This window comes from Scyliorhinus torazame, chromosome 13 (genome assembly GCF_047496885.1).
Source record: "Scyliorhinus torazame isolate Kashiwa2021f chromosome 13, sScyTor2.1, whole genome shotgun sequence".
In the NCBI taxonomy this organism is placed as follows: Eukaryota; Metazoa; Chordata; class Chondrichthyes; order Carcharhiniformes; family Scyliorhinidae; genus Scyliorhinus; species Scyliorhinus torazame.
Window position 1 is genome coordinate 58170787 of NC_092719.1, and position 20935 is coordinate 58191721.

The 20935-nt window shown below is 47.3% G+C and overlaps 1 protein-coding gene across 50 annotated transcripts in view; it reads left to right on the plus strand.

Moving 5' to 3' along the window:
• The window catches only part of LOC140388045 (mucin-5AC-like), a 206081-nt gene that overhangs the window by 181903 nt on the left and 3243 nt on the right, over positions 1 to 20935 (plus strand). For all 50 annotated transcript variants that reach the window (XM_072471585.1, XM_072471595.1, XM_072471594.1 and 47 more), the window contains 9 exons: positions 5776 to 5959; positions 6057 to 6267; positions 10192 to 10367; positions 12667 to 12736; positions 12914 to 13020; positions 14491 to 14522; positions 16788 to 16898; positions 18066 to 18117; positions 19989 to 20091. In XM_072471585.1, coding sequence (XP_072327686.1) covers positions 5776 to 5959; positions 6057 to 6267; positions 10192 to 10367; positions 12667 to 12736; positions 12914 to 13020; positions 14491 to 14522; positions 16788 to 16898; positions 18066 to 18117; positions 19989 to 20091 — 1046 coding nt within the window. The remainder of the gene's footprint in view (positions 1 to 5775; positions 5960 to 6056; positions 6268 to 10191; positions 10368 to 12666; positions 12737 to 12913; positions 13021 to 14490; positions 14523 to 16787; positions 16899 to 18065; positions 18118 to 19988; positions 20092 to 20935) is intronic.

Here is a 20935-nt window from a genome sequence, read left to right on the forward strand (position 1 = left end):
TCGGAGGAGTTTTTACTGTGGCTGTCTTCCTGGTGATCACCTTTCCTACAGCGTGGCCTCTGAAAATATTACCTTCCAAAATATTGGTGATTCTTCTGTCATTACATTGGACATTTTTGTCAGTTACTCAGATTATACGCAAGAAAATTGCCATTTTATAGTCTCCCATTTGCTTCTTTTGTTAAAGTAGGAAGGGTCTTAATAAGGTGCCCAAACAGCAATGAGCTAATGACTGGTTAATCTGCTTTTTTTGGGTGGAAGTGCTTGAGGAATTATTGTTGGAAAGGGCACTGGGAAAACTCCCAGTGTCACCTTGTAGAACATGTAAGCACTTTCTTGGCCCGATGCCCCAATGCTGCTGAGGACAGATGTGGGGGGAGAGGGGGGGAGTGAGGCACTGGGTCACCCTTATGCATGTGTGGTGGTGGTGGGGGAAATGACACGGACATTTCGTGAAGGGGGTGGTTGCTGCTCTGTAACCAAGAGTTGGGGGTAACTTCCATGTCCGTGTGGGTGGGGTGGGGGGTGGTTGTGATTTCCATGAGTGGGGGTTGTGAGGAACTTCAACTTAACTTTGAGATCAGGATATCCTTTAAAAAGGGCAAGTGGCATCACGGTGGCGCAATGATTAGCACTGCTGCCTCATGGAGCGAGGACCCGGGTTTGATCCCGGCCCCTGGTCACTGTCCGTGTGGAGTTTGCACATTCTCCCCGTGTCTTACCCCCACAACCCAAAAAGATGTGTAGGTTAGGTGGATTGGCCATACTAAGTTGCCCCTTAATTGGGAAAAAAGAATTGGGTACTCTAAATTTAGTTTAAAAAAGGGCACCCTCATCTCTGAGGAATTGGTCTTGTCGCCATCCCCATTTCAGAAAAGATTCAAAGTGTAGGAGAATTCAGTGAGAATCTCCCCAAGTTCCAGAAAAAGGACTAAATGTGGGTGGATTGCGATGGGAACCACGCTGGAACAGCTGTCGAGATTCTCAATGGGCGGGATTCTCCGACCCCCCGCCGGGGGGGGGCATGAATCCCGCCCCTGCCGGCCACCGAATACTCTGGCACCAGAGATTCGGTGGGGGTGGGAATCGCTTCGCGCCGGTCGGCGGGCCCCCCTCCGGCGATTCTCCGGCCTGCGATGGGCCGAAGTCCCGCTGCTGTAATGCCGGTCCCGCCGGCGTGAAATTAACCCACCTCCCTTACCGGCGGGACCAGGCCGCCCGAGCGGGCTCCGGGGTCCTGGGAGGGGCACGGGGCGATCTGGCCCCGGGGGGTGCCCCAACTGTGGCCTGGCCCGCGATCAGGGCCCACCGATCCGCGGGCGGGCCTGTGCCGTGGGGGCACTCTTTACCCTCCGCCTCGGCCATAGCCTCCGCGATGACCGACACGGAGGTGATCCCCGCCCTGCGCATGCACAGGGATGACGTCAGCAGCCTCTGACGCGCCCGCGCATGCGCGGACTTCTGCCGACCGGCAGAGTCCCTTCGGCCCTGGCTGGCGTGGTGCCAAAGGCCTTCCAAGCCAGCCGGCGGGACGGCAACCACTCCGGCAGGGCCTAGCCCCTAATGGTGAGGGCTTGGCCCCTAAAGTTGCGGAGAAATCCGCACCTTTGGGACGGCCCGACGCCGGAGTGGTTCACGCCACTCCATCCCGTCCCGCTGGGTAGGGGAGAATCCCGCCCCAGTTTTCCACCCGAAATGATACCTAGAATTGCCCCCTCTGTTATTCTGCTATTATGGAGGTCCTGTGGCGGAGTGGTTCCCTGTGTCAGAACCTCTGAGATCAAGTCCCAATCTAGGACTTGGTGGCCAAGGAAGGTGCATTCATAAAGCATTCAGGCAATTGAGTATCAATCGGCAAATTATTTCAATACATGCCAAAGGCAGGCAGCAGGAATGGTAGAGGTTCCTGGCCAGCCACATAATGCAAAGAATGTTGGAGCATCCACCATGGCTATCCAGAGCTGTGACTACATGGTGTAGTGGTAATATCACTGATCGTGTAAAATAGGAGTCCAGGCTGATGCTCTGGGGACATAGGTTCAAATCCCACCGCACCAGTTTGTGAAATTTAGATAATTCAATTAACAAAATCTGGAATATAAGCCTTTTCTCGGTAATGGTGATAAGGAATCAATCATTGATTGCTGTAAAAACCCAGCTGGTTCACGAATGTCCTTTAGGTAGGGAAATCTGCCATCCTTGCCTGGTCTGACCTACATGTGACTTCAGATCCATTGCAGTGTGGTTGACTCTCAGTTCAAAGGCAATTAGGGACGGTCAAAAAATGGGTGCCCACATCCCATGAAAGAGTAAAAGAAAACTGCACCATGTAAAAGTGTGTGTTACCACAGCAACTCAAATCCTTGAGGAAGCAGGGTTCCTTCAAAGTGAAGACACCACCATACTCTGCTGTTACCTATTGTTATGGACATGGGGGGGGAGATAACCTCCCTTTTGCAATCAATGTGGTTTTCATTTCAAAAGGTAAATTTGAATGTGGCTAAACCCGTGTTTAGTGTGGGGGTCAGTTAAAACATCGCCAGCAGCAGTCCTTCATGGGTTTAAATAAAGAACCAACAATCTAAATGCTGGATCAGTCGCACATCAAACACTCCAGAAAGCTGCAGAATAGTTAACGGTTCAAGCGTTTTGTGAGAAGAAGAGAGGATTTACCCACTCTGCAAATGTGGTTCAGGTAAATTTAGATGGCTGGGGTCAGATCCAGATTAACTGCAGGGTTGCTTCAAAATGAAGACTGCCCAGCAGGCCATGTAGATAGGCACGAATGGCTGTTATATTTGGAGGTCTAAGTTCTTTACAGGTGAACTCGGAGCTTTTTGAATCAGGCTAGGGGAGGCTTTTCCAAAAAGACATTTAAGCCTTGTGGTTTTTGAAAGGTAAAAGTGCGATAGCTTTTCTGTGCAGTTGTTTTCTTGGTGTTATTCTGCAGATTGCGCGGGTTTCATTGGGATTTGGGATATAAAGGTTTTGGTGATAGAGTAGAATGGCTTTCGCATGATTAACAACCATTAATATACAATAGAAGGTAGCGTGGTCTTTCACACTTAATTTGTGGGTAGCTGCCTTCATCAGCTTTCCTTTATTATATTTCAGACCTGGAGATGTAGGGCGAAATTCTCCCCCAACGGCGGGATGCCCGCCGACTGGCGCCAAAGCCGGCGCAAATCAGACGAGCATCGCGCCGGCAAAAAGGTGCGGAAGTCTCCGCATCTTTGGCGGCCTAGCCCCAACATTGAGGGGCTAGGCCGACGCCGGAGGGATTTCCGCCCCGCCAGCTGGCGGAAATGGCGTTTGTTGCCCCGCCAGCTGGCGCGGAAATGCGGCGCATGCGCGGGAGCGTCAGCGGCCGCTGTCAGTTTCCCCGCGCATGCGCGGGAGCGTCAGCGGCCGCTGAAAGTTTCCCGCGCATGCGCAGTGGGGAGAGTCTCTTCCGCCTCCGCCATGGTGGAGGCCGTAGCGGAGGCGGAAGGGAAAGAGTGCCCCCACGGCACAGGCCCGCCCGCGGATCGGTGGGCCCCGATCGCGGGCCAGGCCACCGTGGGGGCACCCCCCGGGGTCAGATCGCCCCGCGCCCCCCCCAGGACCCCGGAGCCCGCCCACGCTGCCTGGTCCCGCCGGTAAATACCAGGTTTGATTTACGTCGGCGGGACAGGCAATTCCTGGGCGGGACTTCGGCCCATCCGGGCCGGAGAATCCAGCGGGGGGTCCCGCCAACCGGCGCGGCTGGATTCCCGCCCCCGCCCAATCTCCGGGAGCGGAGACTTCGGCGGGGGCGGGGGCGGGATTCACGGCGGCCAACGGCCATTCCCCGACCCGGCGGGGGGTCGGAGAATGACGCCCGTAGAGTCTCGGGGTCCATTGTTTGTTTAGGAGTAATAATAGCGGGTGTGAAATTCCACAGAGGAGTGCCGGTTAGGTATGTCCACTCAAGGGGAAGACCCCTAATTTAATTCTGAAATTTCCTGAAACTTGAAGGTCTATGTAGAAGTTGCATAGGCCACCTGACCCTTCGACAGCCATATTTCAGTTCAACAGTGTCCATTTAAAAAAATAACAATTTTAAAATTAGTATTATCTTTATGCTCGGACTGGTAGGACTTTATATGTAAAGTCTTATTTTCTTCACTTATTTTACTTCTCTGTGACAAGCACAGGCTGTGGTAGTAATCTTCCAAAATGTACTAATAACAGTATAATATCCAGTCTACACTTCAAAAAGGGCGGGATTCCCCCCTACCCGGCGGGGCAGAGGGCCCCAGCGCCGAGGAGTGGCGCGAACCACTCCGGCGTCGGGCCGCCCCAAAGGTACGGAATCCTCCGCACCTTCAGGGACTAGGCCCGCCCCGGAGTGGTTTGCGCGCTGCCAGTCGGCAGGGAAGAGGCTTGGCGCCATGCTAACCGGCGCCGAAGGGCCTCCACCAGCCGGCGCGAGTTGGCGCATGCGCGGGATGGCTGGCATCATCCCGGCGCATGCGCGCGAGGGTTCATCTTCACATCGCCCATGGCGGAGGACCACAATGGCCGATGCGGAGGAATAGAGTGCCCCCACGGCACAGGCCTGCCCGCGGATCGGTGGGCCCCGATCGCGGGCGAGGCCAGCGTGGGGGCACCTCCCGGGGCCAGATCCCCCCGCGCCCCCCCGAGAACCTCAGAGGCCGCCCACGGAGTTGGGTCCCGCCCGTAGGGACCAACCTTGATTTCCGCCGGCGGGACCCTCGTTAAACGGGCGGGACTTTGGCCCATCGCGGCCCAGAGAATTTGGGCGGTCCCCGGGGCCCACTGAGTCGCACCGGTCCCCGCCATCCTCCGAGGCGGGCGGCGCGATTCACGCCGGGGTGATTCTTTGAGGGGGCCAGAGAATTCGGAGGACGGCTGGGGCGGGATTCACGTCGACTCCCGGCGATTCTCAGACCCGGTGGGGGGTCGGAGAATCCTAAGAGTTACTGGATAATTTACTTTCTCCAACGGGGGAAAGAAAAATAATTTCAAGTTAGATATTGGACCAGATGCTTCGGATCGTCAGAGGCTTTACATACCAAGATCCATTATGAGATCCCTCAGAAGTCCCAATGCAATGTCTCTGTGGGAATTTCTCAGAAAGTTCCAATGGGCATCTCACTGGATCTTTGGGATCTTCCGAAAGCATTCCCAGCTCCCAGTTAGACTCAAAGACTTCAGACCATTCTGATTCATTTACCTGGACAGTTACCCAGGAAATGTTAGTCAGAATAATCCTAGTCTAATGCCTGGGTAATTGTACAACTGATCCCTCAACAGCTCTCCCCTTGACCCCCTGACTCCCCTTGACACCTTCCCCCAGACCCAATCTGATGCCCTCACCCAACCTGACAAAACTCCCCACAGCTTGACCCCCCACCCAGCTTCCCCCCTGCCACCCTATTCTTCCAAATTACCGTATCCACCGTATTCACCCACTCACTCGCCCATACACAGTAACGCACTGAGAAGCTTTGGGACATTTAAGGCAGCCAATGACATAAAAGATCTTCCGCTGACAATCCAGTGCTACGAGGAAACAGTTGTATTGAAGTTTCACTGCCCAAAATTGAAGTTGCCAGTATCGGAAGACCCAGTCAGAAATGCAGAACTCAATTGTGGCGCAGAAAGATAGGAGCGGAGCGGAAATCCAACGATGATTGCTGCTCCCGGAAAGATTCAGGCCATTAATTACAACATACTGACTTCACCGTACCTTGGAATAGTTTTTAAAACGTTCTATGTTTTCTTTCACAGTTGACTGTCAATGGAATCGGTGTGAGTCTTCCCTACCGTGCAAATGGATTTGAGGTTACGAAACTGGGCATCAGCACATACATTGCTATTCCTGATATCCGGACAAGTATCACTGCTTTCCGTAATGCCTTTAAGATCAGAGTGCCAGAAAAATACTTCTTGGATAATACCCAAGGCCAGTGCGGTATGTATTCTGTGACTGCGCACACATTATATTGATGATTTTGCAAGATAAGTTTTGTTTGGTACATAATGCACTGTATAATATTGTCTGATTTTAGGATCCTGCTCTCACGCTCCACCCAAATGCATAAGAAAGAATGGAAAAGTTGAGCTATCTGACTGTTGTCACAAAACTGCCTATGACTGGCAACATTATGATCCCAGTAAACCTGCTTGCCAATCAGCTCCTACTAATGTGTCTTGTATCCCAGTACCCCCTCCTCCAACATGCAAAGCTGAGGAAACAGTCTGTGATGTTATTCAAAGAAAGTAAGTAAATTCATTCTTCACTTTGAATTTGATTTCAAAGTAAAAACGATTTACACATGTATTAACTCAAACTACTGTCTCGACACTCTGGGCTTATGCACGGTCAATTCCAGCCCACTTGACCCGGTGTCGCAACACAGATGAAATAGGATTTTATTTAAAATATCCAAGGTCCTTGGTTGAGCCCAATAAGCTAGTCACCAGGTTTGGAACTTTAACACAAGTCGCCTTTTATTATGTACAATGCTATAATTAAACAGATAGAAAATATAACTGACTATCTATTACCCCTTTGCCAACTCCCCCTTCCTAACTATCCCCGATCTTTACACACACAGACAGCCAACATGGAGGGGAAAGGGTTGTTGAGAGGGAAAGAAAATACTAATAAAAGAAAAAGATCTATGATGCACTGGAACAACTTCCAGTTTGTGTTTTTCTGAAGTTCGGGCTTTTTGTTTTGGTACTTCTTCCTTCTAGGCTTGAGATGGTCTTCTCTGGCAGGGTTGTCTGCTTTCTCTGCAGATTCAGGATCATTTCAGGTTTACAGCAAAGATGTGCCATGCACTCATTGGTTTTAGATGAGAAGTCTTACAACAGCAGGTTAAAGTCCAACAGGTTTGTTTCAAATCACTAGCTTTCGGAGCACTGCTCCTTCCTCAGGTGAATGAAGAGGTCGGTTCCAGAAACATTTATACAGACAAAGTCAAAGATGCAAGACAATGCTTTGAATGCGAGCATGTGCAGGTAATTAAGTCTTTACAGAGCCAGAGAGAGGGGTGACCCCAGGTTAAAGAGGTGCGAATTGTCTCAAGCCAGGACAGTTGGGAGGATTTCACAAGCCCAGGCCAGATGGTGGGGGGTGAATGTAATGCAACATGAATCCAAGGTCTCGGTTGAGGCCGTACTCATACGTGCGGAACTCGGCTATAAATTTCTGCTCGGTGATTCTGCGTTGTCGCGTATCCTGAAGGCCGCCTTGGAGAACGCTTACCCGAAGATCAGAGGCTGAATGCCCTCGACTGCTAAAGTGTTGAACAGACATCGCGCGACAATTGCCAGGCAGGAATGTTCCCTTCCAGTCGTGGAACACTTCAGCAGTTGTGACCTGCTTATTGCTTTCCATCTGTCATGCCAGCCATTGCTCCGTGAGAAACTCGTTGACTCTTGAGCCAGAAAATCTGGATGATATTCCAGTGCAGTACTGAGGGACTGCTGTACTGTCGGAAATGTCTGGTGGAATTTTCTGACCCTTCTCACCAGTGGGATCATCCGGTCCTTGAGGCCCCCCCCCCCCCCCCCCAGTGGGGGATCCCCGGCAGCGGGACGGGGGAGCCAAACAAAACGCCGTGGCCCTTGGCGGGACTCAACAGCCCCAGTGGCCAATGGCAAGCTGCTTCCTCTGCCAGAAAACACGCCACAGGGAGGGGGTGGAGGTGCATGTGTGCTGCTCCCGGCTCCACATTTAAACTGTGGGTCACCACTCGAGTGCACTTGACACCCATCTGCTGGATAACCTGCCCCTTCTCCCGGGCTTATCTCCTGATCTTGGCTGGTGTCCCAGCCTTTGATCTCGCCCTATGCCAGCCCCTCCACAGCTCCAAGCCCCCATCCCTATGACCAGCAAGCTGCGTCTAGGGCTGTCGTTGCTTCCCGCATATCACTGACGATCGACAAGTGAGACTGATGGGTCAATTTTCCCCAGTCCTGACATTGGTCTCTTCAGGTGTTTATCGCGGTTGTTGCTCCTGCACACTGTCATCTCCAATGGGGTCAAATTTATTGTTCAAGTTTTCAAAAGTCAGCTGGAAAGGCAGTTATAGTTTGTGTGTGAAACTAATTAATGGTCAGGGAACAGTAAAAGAAAATGCTGATACAACATATAACTAGCTTTCCAAGAGCAATTTAAATCTAATTTAAATCAGAGAATTTTTACAGAAGGAAGCCATTTGGCCCATCACTTGCCTGTTCTCTGCAAGAGCAATACAACTGGTCCCGCTCCCCAATTTTACTCTGTGGCCCTCAAATTGTTTTCTCGTCAGATAATAGAAAATAGAAGGACTGGAAAGATCTGGGGCGGGATTCTATGTTAGCTGACGCTGAAATCACGTCATGCGATTGGGCGGAGAAAAGGTTCTGAATCTAAAATCACGACAGCGCCGATTTGATGCCAAATCGCAATTCTCCGTCATCTTAACAGCGCTGTCAATGCGGTCAGAAACGCACCTACAGCAAACACCGTTTGCGTATCATCAGTGGACCAGACCCGGTATTCTCCGGGGCCTCCACGATGTCTGATGGGCCGAGTTCCCGACGGCGCAGTTCACTTGTGCTTTTAAAAATCGTGAAACTGGCGTTGTGGCTACTGAGGGAGAGAGAAGGGTACAAAAAGTGTCCAACATGGCCATAGTGTGCTGTCAGTTGTGCCGCTGGCTGGGGGGGTCAGGAGATGGGCTGTGGGGTCGGGGTGGACGAGCACGGAACACCTTTGCCGCAGCTGGCAAGGTAGCCGTGCAGCTGAGCTCGTCACTAACAGCCCACAGTGAACTAAGGACCATGGATAGTATAGGTGCCCCCCCCCCCCCCCCCAGCACCCCACCCCCCTCTCCCCGGTAGGTGCCCTCTGGCCCCAGCCAAACCATCAGCTGTGTGGGCGCACTCCAGCACAACCAGTGCCACCTTGTTGGCTGGGATGAGTGTGTGTGGGGATTGTAATGTGTATGGCCAGCTGCAGCTTGTCAGCCTCCCAAGAGTCATGGACAAGGCAAATCCTGCACCATTTTTCATTGGAATCGATTCTCTTCCACGTGGTGCCGCTGCTAGCCCCTCCACAGTTGCTGAATTGATCCAGGTTCAGCGCCAGTTTTGCTGTTGTGAAAGTCCACGAATTGTGCATCTGCGTCAACACTTAGAGTCAGAAACAAAGAATCCCGGCCCTGGTTCCTTGGAGCAAGCTCAGGATCAACAAATGAGAAGGGATAATAGACTTAATATTTTCACAAGAAATTAATCACTCTAAAAATTAATGGAATTCTTAAGTCTCTATGGCCGGATTCTTCAGCCTAAGTGCTCCCTCCAGTGGAGAATTACTACTAGACCGCACTGGTGCGAGGAGCGGGGCCCGGTATGCAAGTCTTCACCATGCTAACTTATGCATGGGGGAGAGCTTGCTGGATTCCATCGGAATCCAGTATCGGGTTGTCCTCTCAAAATGGGAATAGCAGCGCCCCCCCCCCCCCCCCCCCACACACACAGCACGCATGCATGAGGGTGCCCAGACTACCCCCATCAGACCCACCCATTAGTACAGCCTGTCAGAGACCCACATCATAGAAACCCATCAGAGACCTCCATCAGTCACTCCTGCCTTTAAAACAGAAAGTGCTTAGCTATATTTGATGCGTTGAGGAACTGGCAATCATAGCAAGAGTGTTTATAAACATTATGGTTAGCATCAAGGCAGGGTAATCGAGATGGATTTAATTGTGAAGGGAAAGATGGATCAACAATCCACCAAGCACATGTCTCTGGAGTAATAAAACTATCAAGCATCGTGGGGGGAGAAGGGCCTTCTGATTGATGTTGGGGGGCACCTCAGTTATGCATTGACCCCTTTGACCCACTGCGGGGTCCACTGTGTCAGGGCCACGCCTGGGAAAACCTGCATAAATTTCCACCAGGGGTCAGCGCATAACCCGCAAGTGAGGCTGGAGACTTGGGCTGTTAATCAGATGCATCCTCTCATGGCAGGAGAGAGGAGCATCAGAACGGGATTGACGCCTGGTGCTGATCCCGTTTTTCGGCCAGTGCTTCATTCTCTGCCGGACTGGGAAACTGCGGGCAGTAGACAATCCAGCCTATAAAATGATGCGATGATAAATCACATTCATTTAATTTTAAACAGTCTGTTTTTGCATTATTTAGGCCATTTGAAGAGTGCAGGAAGAAGATCAACCTTGACAAGTACATCAAGACTTGTGTCTTTGACCACTGCGCGCTAAATGCCACCATCGACTGCAGCAGCTTGGAAACTGCAGCTTTGGCCTGTGCTAGTGTTGGCCTGTGTATTGACTGGAGGCCTTTCACCAATGGAGTGTGCAGTACGTATTATAAATTTGGATGATGACCCAGCACTTATAAATGAAAAATAATTACTTCTTAGGAGCTATTCAACAAGATATAAAAAAGACCAATTGCTTTTAATCAAACTGTTCCATAACTGAAATGGTGACCGTGTGATTCTGCAAATATAGGGCGTGGTTTAACGGAAAGAAATCAAGTCTGGTTTTGGGTGGGTTCAGCGGGGTATTTCTCGGCAGCTACAGCATAAAGAAACACTGTTTGCTATTCAATGGCACTTTCTTTTGGCTTCGGGGAGTTTCTCTCTGCCGAGGCCGCACTTAGAGCTATTATGAGAGTGACACTGCCAACGTGCAAGGCTGGCAGTGCCAAGGTGCCTGGGTTCCAGAGAGAGTGCCAGAGTGCCACCCTGCCGAATGGCTCATTTAAATATGCCGATCTGGATCTCGCTCAGCCGATAGCGATGCCTCGCGAGGTTCGGTTGAATCTCTCAAGACGTCTCAACCGTTACGAATCCCGAGAGAGGCCTCTTGTGAGATTTAACGACCTTCTTACGACATCAAGCCGGGCACGATAAGGCCGCTTAATCGCACCCATAGAGCCAGGATCTATTTTTGTAATAGATTTCCATACATGATAAAAGCCTCTTCATGGGGTCAACTCCATGATAATTAGAGCAATTCCTGTACTACGAAAGTTCATAATACATAGGAGGATGAGAGCAAGCCATTTGGCCCATCGGGCCTATTCCACCATTCAATAAGATCTGGCTGATCCGACTATGGTCTTAAGTCCGCTTTCCTGCCTATATCTCCCACAACTCTCATCTCTCTTGTAGATCAATGCTCTCTCTCCAAAGATGACTACAAATAAAAGATAAGGGCCCATGGTATTCGAGGCAAGGTACTAACATGGATTGACGATTGGCTGTCAGGCAGAAGGCAGAGAGTTGGGATAAAAGGTTATTTTTCGGAATGGCAACCGGTGAAGAGTGGTGTCCCGCAGGGTTCAGTGTTGGGGCCACAGCTGTTCTCTTTATATATTAACGATCTAGATGACGGGACTGGGGGCATTCTGGCTAAGTTTGCCGATGATACAAAGATAGGTGGAGGGGCAGGTAGTATTGAGGAGGTGGGGAGGCTGCAGAAAGATTTAGACAGTTTAGGAGAGTGGTCCAAGAAATGGCTGATGAAATTCAACGTGGGCAAGTGCGAGGTCTTGCACTTTGGAAAAAAGAATAGAGGCATGGACTATTTTCTAAACGGTGACAAAATTCATAATGCTGAAGTGCAAAGGGACTTGGGAGTCCTAGTCCAGGATTCTCTAAAGGTAAACTTGCAGGTTGAGTCCGTAATTAAGAAAGCAAATGCAATGTTGTCATTTATCTCAAGAGGCTGAGAATATAAAAGCAGGGATGTACTTCTGAAGCTTTATAAAGCATTAGTTAGGCCCCATTTAGAATACTGTGAGCAATTTTGGGCCCCACACCTCAGGAAGGACATACTGGCACTGGAGCGGGTCCAGCGGAGATTCACACGGATGATCCCAGGAATGGTAGGCCTAACATACGATGAACGTCTGAGGATCCTGGGATTATATTCATTGGAGTTTAGGAGGTTGAGGGGAGATCTAATAGAAACTTACAAGATTATGAATGGCTTAGATAGGGTGGATGTAGGGAAGTTGTTTCCATTAGCAGGGGAGACTAGGACCCGGGGACACAGCCTTAGAATAAAAGGGAGTCACTTTAGAACAGAGGTGAGGAGAAATTTCTTCAGCCAGAGAGTGGTGGGTCTGTGGAATTCATTGCCACAGAGGGCGGTGGAGGCCGGGACGTTGAGTGTCTTTAAGACAGAAGTTGATAAATTCTTGATTTCTCAAGGAATTGAGGGTTATGGAGAGAGAGCGGGTAAATGGAGTTGAAATCAGCCATGATTGAATGGTGGAGTGGACTCGATGGGCCGAATGGCCTTACTTCTGCTCCTATGTCTTATGGTCTTATATCCATGTTAAATTGCTTGGAAATTAGACATTCTTTAGAGCCTGATGTCAAATAGCTTTTCTGAAAATGTTATTGTCGCCCTGTACTTAGGAGGAACTTAGAAACAAATTGTTTTGGCTAAACCTGCAATTTATTTCTGTGCTTGGTGCTCTATCTCAGTACGAAAACTATCCAGGGGGAAATTGATTCTGTCAGACAAACTAGGCGATTACCACCATTTACAGTGCTTTGTTCGATGATATCATGCTCAACGTGATTGCTTCTGTCATTGATATTTTACCCGCATTTGTACCTAACACTTTATTTCATACTGCAAGATTACAGCTGCGATCAAGGTTTCCTGTACAAGCCATGTCGAAGCAAGGAAGACGATCAATGCAAAAATGAGTAAGTATGTGATCCGTGTATTTGAACAGAAAGTTCATCTCTTGGCTATTGTAATGAGCCCTTTATGATATGATGAAGAGAGCCAAGAGGTTTCAAACATAACTTTGATCAAAATAATTTGAAGTTAAATCTGTAATTCTGATTTTGGAAAGTAAATTGAAGCTTTCGTTTCACCAGTTCGGTGATAGTTGGGAAGAAGTTCACTCCCGCTGAGGAAGGCTGCTTTTGTCCAGATGGAATGGTCATGTCTGAAGAAAAATCCAAATGTGTGGTTTCGTGTCAAGGTAGGGAACTTAATTTTTCACATGGACATTATTCATCTATTTTCATTTGCAAAAATGTCACTATTACCAAGCCGATTTACCCTGATGATAATACATTGTACGTGCCATCAAACGTTTGGGTTGGGCAGTTGGGCAGGAATGGGCAGCACGATTAAAAACAAGAATCTTTCATAGAGTGGGATGGAACGTGAGATGGGGTTCTCTCTTTTGGGGGCTGCCTTTTGCAGATCGGGTCCTCTACGATGAAACTCCACCAACACACACACCCTTCCTATCCCCCTGCAATCATAGATCCGAACACCTACCTCCCATTTCCCACCACTATCCCTCACCTGTCAAAACCCCCACGGACTTACCAGCTTTCCGTGTGCCTCCTTACTCCTCGTCTTTGAAGTCCTGGCAGGAGCCACTAATGCACTGTTGGTGCAATCAGATCGGCCAGCAGCTCCAGAGGGAGGGACTTCCTCCCTAGTGGGAAGTGACTTCCTCCCTAGTGGGAAGTGGCACTTGGCCCTTGTTAACCCCGTCACAGCATTATCTTTGTAGGGTGGGTTTGCAGCTAATAGCCAATAATTTATATAAGTATGTCAAAAATATAGGGTACGATTTAATGGCCTCATTGCGCCTGACTTGGTGATGTGACAAGGCCATTTAATCTCACGAAAGGCCTCTCAGAAGATTTGTGATGGACGAAATGTCTCACGAGAGTTAACGGAATCTTGTGAGATGTCGCGGTCTGTATCTTGCCTTCGCCATCAGGCTCATTTAAATATGTCCGTACTGTATTCTCCTGGGGCCCAGGAAAAAATGTCCAAATTACCTAACAGCACATCTTTCAGGACTTGTGGGAGGAAACCGGAGCACCCAGATGCAGACACGGGAAGAAGTTGCAGACTCCGCGCAGACAGTGACCCAAGCCAGGAATCAAACCTAGGACCTTGGTGCTGTGAAGCCATAGTGCTAACCACTATGCTATCGCGCTGCCCACAGTGTATCAGTGTAAAACACCGATGTTCTTAATTGCTCCAGCGATGGCAACATACGCTCCCCCAGCCTTTTTCAGTACACACAATTAAAATACGCAACCCTTATTTCTCATGAATTGAGCAAGACCATAGGAGGGTCATTAGTTTAACAATAAATTGCAAGGGCAGCATGGTGGTGCAGTGGTGGTTAGCATTGCTGCCTCACAGCGCTGAGGTCCCAGGTTCGATCCCGGCTCTGGGTCACTGTCCGTGTGGAGTTTGCACATTCTCCCCGTGTTTGCATGGGTTTCACCCCCACAACCCAAAGATGTGCATATCATGTGTAGGTGGATTGGCCACGCTAAATTGCCCCTTAATCGGAAAAAATTAATTGGGTACTCTAAATTTATAAAGAAAAAAAAAGTTTAACTATAAATCATATTTGTCGTGTGCCTATTATAAAGAAAGCAGGCAAGTCGGTAAATAACTCTTTTGGTTTTTCTAGTTTGCCGTGACCAATTTGGACAGCCAAAAAAGGTGAGTGATTGAAAGCTCTGATAGTAGTTCCTCTAAGAGATCTGTAAATAAAATCAGATATTCATGAACTGATGTTTTGAGATTAATAAGCCATTCGGCTAAAAGCTATAAGTTTACCCATCCCTTTTCCAATAGGAATACGATTGAAGATGTCATTGTTGGAGGAAAGGGATTGGGAGGAGCTGTGTTTGAAAATGAATCGGTTTTAATCAAAAATTATCTGGGAGAACGTATTCAAGAGGCACCGAGCATGTTAGAGAACCTGAACAAAAGGCTACAGGGGTTAAAAGAGGAATTGTAGATGAATGATATAGGAATGACAATCAGACCTAGCTCAGGTGAAGTGAGTACAGAAAATAATTGTAAGTTGTGATATTTAACCTAGAAAAGTAGCTTTTTTTATTCCCTAATGTGGTGGAAACAGATTTAATAATAACATTCAAAAGAGAATTCAATAAATACTTGAAGAGAAAAAAACTGTCTCTGCGGGGACAGAGCAGGGAACTAAGATTAATTACATAGTTCTACTAAGAGCCAGCACAGATAAGAAGGGCTGAGAGGCTCCTTGTGTGCTGTATTTTTTTTAATGGTTGCACTTTCATAGAGATAATTTTAAAAACCTGAGCATCTTTAAATTTCTGTAATGAATTGGTAAATTGTGGCGAATTAGATTCAAATAACCAATGTGAGCAACGCATAAAATTGATCATAAAAAAAAATCTACTCAGCCCATCAATGCAGCAAGCTGTAGATTCAAATAAATCTCAGGGTTGAAATTGTGCTGCGCAATATTGGTAAGTAAGGATTGAGTGAAGTCTCTTTACAATTTGTGTTTAATTTTTCTTTAAATGGGTCAGAACCCATTGAATAGATGATTAAGGAAAGGAACTGAATCATTACTGATATCATCACAGTACAATTTAAACCCAATCACAATAAAAGTGTGGAAATTTCCGCACATAAAAAGAATGAAAGGGGAACAGAAAGTGTAGGCGCTCCCTTATTTTATCTGTATGTTGAAAATATTCCCTCATACGTTGATTTGGAGAAAATAATAGATCTACTGTGAATTCCTTTGGCTTCTTTTTTGTTGAAAAAAGGTCCAATTTATCGCTGCTATTGATGTCATTGAGCAAGATTTCCCTTTCTGCTGGCTACTTGGGAAGTGCTGAATTTAGGAAACCATGCGATGGGCTGGAATGTCTCCTCCCTACGCCACAGTTCTAGGGGGGAGAGCAGTGATCGAATAGTTTTCAACCTGAGCTAACAATTACTTGCGCAGATGTGACTTACACATCCACAATGATACTTCATGCAATGATGACATTGTAGCAGAATAATAGCAAGGGTGATCTTACTATGGGTTCACAGCTTATTTCTTAAAAAGATTGAGAAAAGTGATTGCTATTTCTTTTTATTAAAAGAAGAAATACACTTGAACAAATGGGCTTCCCTGTTAATTCGTTTAATGTAAGGCCACAACGATGGGAAATGTGATTTTAAAAAAATAACCATGTACTTCAACCTTTATTCACCTTTTTTAGGCAAAACACAACACAGTCTTCAATGATTGGAGTAAATATTAGTTAATTTGTCCAGTCTGGGTTATTCCGAACCCTCCCACATAATGTTCTTCCTAAATGATTAAGGGGAACACATTTCCCATGGCACATCAGGATACTGGTGCTGACCATTGTGTTCAGGCCTGGATCTGATAGGGTCCTATCTGATCAGGACCCTCTGGATAAATTTGAAACATCCTGTTCAGTGACTCCAATGAATATTCTAATCTTTGGGCTCGGCAAGCAACAGCCATAAGGCCCGAGGCAGACAGCTTCGGGCCTCCAGCCCTAAGCGCCGCGGTCTGTCGTCAATTCCTGGAACAAAGGTGTGACAGGACTGACCTGCATTCTGCATGCGCTAAGTCATGCTGAAGGCCCAGCATCCTTAAGTTGGTGATGTGGCAGCCTGGAGCAATGAAGCGTTCTGCCACAATGCTCTACCCATTGTCTGCCCACAGGCGAGACTTGGTGAGTAACATCAGGGTCATATTATTTCTACCGTAATAAATTTGTGTTGCAAATATGTTGTTGTAAAACATAGCAGGCAAAGTGTTACATTTAGATTGTAACAGGTACAGGGTTAAAAAATAAACTTTCCTCACCATTCCTATCCCAAAACAGGTTCAAGTCGATTGACAGAATTAGGCTTGGAAATGAAATGTCTCATAACTCATTATTTTCTCCATTTTCATTTTGTTCGCAGGAGGGGGATGTATGGGAGGATACCAATAATCCATGCCTCTCATATGTATGTGGTGAGTTCGGAGTTCTAATCAGAAATAAATCCTGCAACCAGGATGAAAGCTGCCCTGAGGTTTGTGATGGTCACTTTATTGTTAGCAAATTATGCTTCATCACATCGGTGTATGTTTCAGAGCCCTGAACCATGTTCATTTAATTGTGAAAACCCTTCTGTAATATAGCAAACGCCTTGGTGTTTAGAGACAACCTGATCATTGCAAATCTTTTATTCAACAAATGCAGCTGTTAGCAGCAGCAGCTATTGCTTCACACGCCCAGAATCTCATCGCCGCACACAGGCATGAAAAATATTTTAAGTTGGCTGATGCCAGGCATGTAGCGAGTTGGCAGTTTTTTGTTTTTACTGTGCTCGATCTTTCCACTGAAGGTCACAGAACGATAGTTCAGAATTTCTTTGGAGAGTTGCTTCCCAGTCTCACTGTCTCTTTTACTTTGTTTGAAATTAAAAATCGTGTCAATATTTTCCAAGTCTATGAAAAATAAATACTGGCACCTTAAAACATCAGCTGACGATTCACCACAAGCCTAGCCTGAAGCGTTAGCTAAGACCAGTTTCACCCCTGTTAAACAAATCAACTTGTAAGCATACAATAGATTACAATTAGGTTTAGCATTTTGACGAAGTAGACTATTACTCTTTATTCCTTCATTAAAGTTGTCTGTCCTCTATCAAATCGAACAAACACTTCAATCACTGTCATTGCAATGTAAACAAATTATTTAAACATATTCGGAACCCATGAAAACTTTTCAGTCCTTGGGGTGGTAGGGAGGCGCTGTGGTTAGCACTACTGCCTCACGGCATCGAGGACCTGGTTTCGATCCCTGCCCCGGGTCACTGTCCATGTGGAGTTTGCATATTCTCCCCGTGTCTGCATGGGTCTCACCTCACAACCCAAAGATGTGCTCCTCAATTGGATTTTAAGTTTAAAAAAAAACTTTTCAGCCCTATGGGACTTGATATAAGATTGAATAAAATATTAATTGCAGAGATGATATCAGGTCTATAGCTATCAGTATGTTGCAGCATAAAAATATTTTATTGGGGGAATTTAATTTATCCAATTTAAAGAAGAATGCATAAGATTGTAAATGGCATGGTTGGAAGTACACAAACGACAATGCTTTAAAAAGGAGCTTGATTTTATTAGTAGCTGTTTATATTTAAGTAGAAACTCATTCTATACTAATGATTCAATATTTTATTCATTATTTTTAGCACAACAGAGTTTATATCGATCGTTGCTGTTTTAGGTGCAGAACTGTTGAAGGTATTCATTTCATGTGTTTACAGTAATTGTGTTTTTTGAAGCCACATTTGCAATTTGAGTATCGTAAAATTGTCCCGTTGCTTGTGTATAGGCCAGGCTACGCAGTTCTCCCCGAATTGATGTACCTACATTGGTTAGTGATTTTAGGGGATACAGGAAGTTTGCTTTTAATTAACCAAGATGTACCTTCATTAGCACCAGGTCTCTTCTTTGCTGCAGCCATTGTGAGCCCAATACATTCAGAGGCAGTGCCTACTGAAATTGGGCAGGTTTATGCGATGGTCCAGACTGTTATCACGATTGCCAATAAGCTGCTTCTGAGCTCTTCCATGCAGTCCAATTTTGCAAAACGTTGGCGGTATTTTCCCCCATTTTTTTCAAAGTGTCAGGCTCTGACTGAAACCTGACATGTAGCTCTCCAGCTGCACAGTTTTTAGTCCAGATTTTGAGCCATTTTAGAAATAGAATCTTGGGGACGTAGTTTACATCATCAGTGTGACGCGGCGTGACCTGATAGAACCAGCAGGGCCAGCTCCACAGAGATTGGAGCGCCTTTTCAATCAACACAGAAAATAAATCACCCCCCGACCTCTCAATGGACATGAGGGACTATGCCTTCCCCTCACCCCTACAAGCATTGGGGCCCTCGGCCCCACCCATCAGAACCACCATCACAATCGGTAGCTCCTCCGCACCAACAAACATAATGAAAACCCCGCCCACCAGAGGGTTGACTCCTGGCACTGATCCCTGGCATAGTTTGGCATGGCAGTGCCAACCTCTTCCAGGGCAGTCCCATGCCTGACGTGTAACTCTTTCCCCACCCACCCTGCCCTGCCCCCTCCCCCGAGGTTCTATACTTACCCTTGCACCCCCGTGTTTGCTACTGGTGCAATTCTGAATACTCTGGAGTTGCAGCATGCTTTCAATACCTTGATGAATACATTGTGCCTTTGCTTACTTGGCTGTTTCAGCTGTAAGACCCATTTAACAGCCCGAGTTCTCTCAGTTCCAGTGGGATTGCTGCTCCGATCCTGCTCTGAAAGAAAAGTTAGTGACCACCCCTCTCCCCCAATCCCAGGAAAACATGGAACCGCAAGTAGGCAAACTTTTACCCTACCATGGGATAGATATTCTCCAGTGGGCAGAACAGAAAATTTGATGGAACATTTAAAGACTTCTGGGTGAGAACCTTTGGTCTGGGGCGAACGTGATCAAAAAGTCCCGCCCATGCCTAACGTCCAAAAAGCACAACATTAAGCAAGTTCTCCACTTTAGTTAAAAAAAGAATTCCTGTCCTGGATACAATTTATGGTAAATAAAAACTTTTCTGAAGCTAGCCAAACATGATTCTCTTGGAGGTATGGATTTTTGATGATTTACAAGCATTCACCCAATTAAGGAGAAACCATCGCAGTGCTACCTCCTTTTAGACCTCTTTAAAATACAACAAAATTGAAGGATCATAGATTCCTGTGAAAAATTTGCATATTTGCTATTGCCATGCACTATGACACATCAGTACATAGTAAAGTCGCCATAATCCCAGATGACCAGAGACTGCTTTTCCCTTTGAGGGGGTGAGCTGACTGGTAGTGATTTAATCTGAGGATCACCACACTTCAGGCGAGAGGCTTGGTCAAGAAGGCATGGTATGGGAATTGAACGTGCGCTGTTGACCTTGCTGTGCATCACAAACTAGCTGTTCAGCCAACTGAGCTAAACTGGCCCCCTACACATCAGAGTGTAATGCTGAGACATGTGAAAGGTTTACTAATTTAGCAGGAAAAAAAGGAGGCAGATTTGGTGAGGTAGATGAATCATCTTCCTTCATTCTAACTTGTGCTGCAATTTATTTTTCCCGGCCGTAGGCAACTGCAAGGTTAATATATTCAATGAAACAATCAGAAGGGGATACTGTGAAGCAACTTTTGAAGCAACACAATGTCAAGGGTTTTGTGCATCGGCAACTCGGTAAGTAGAGTTTTGATATCTTAAAACGCAGTGAACTTTAAATTTTGTAATGTGTTAAAATGCTGCATTTTACATCTGAATTCTGAACTCCTATCCAAATTGGTGAAGTAGAATTAAATTATTTCACCTCCGTGAAAGTTAAACTCAACTCCATGGGTGGAAGTTTGAGCCCACGTTAGCCTTCAGTACAGACAGTGATGCGGGCCCAAAATCCTGCGAGGGTCAGGAAACGTGGCTCTCACTGGCGAGATCATATTTCCCAATTTTTCCCCACCCCTCACCAGTGACATGACGAGGTTCCTGCCCTAGGTGTGGGAGCTTCATTTCAACACATTTTATAATAAAGTTAAATGTCATGAAAGGGCTTCCCAGCCTTTGAACACTCCCTCACTGAATATTCATCTGCAACAGATATATAAAAATGGGAATCGGGGGCGGAAAGGTAAATGTAACCCTGGGGGGAGAGGGACATGCCCGGGCAGTACCCTGGCACTTCCCCCTGGTATGCTAACACTGCCCACTGGCAGTACCAGCCTGGTAGTACCAATTTTGCAATGGCAACCCGGCAGTGCCAGGGGCAGATCCTCTGGGTAGCCCCATTGGGAGTGATTCTCTAATGTGTGGTGGGGTGGGACACTTTGCCTGTGGGGGGAGGTTGCCCCGATGTTTGTGTAGGTTGGGAGGGGGGGCCTGGATACTTGTGTGGGAGGCCTGGGTGCTTGTGTGGGAGGTGGTGTTGTCCTGTTGCTTGTGTGTGTGTGTGTGTGAATGTGTGTGCGGGGGGATGTTTGCGTAGTTTGGGCGATGGAGTGCCTGGATGCTTGTGTGGCGGGTGGGGTCGTCC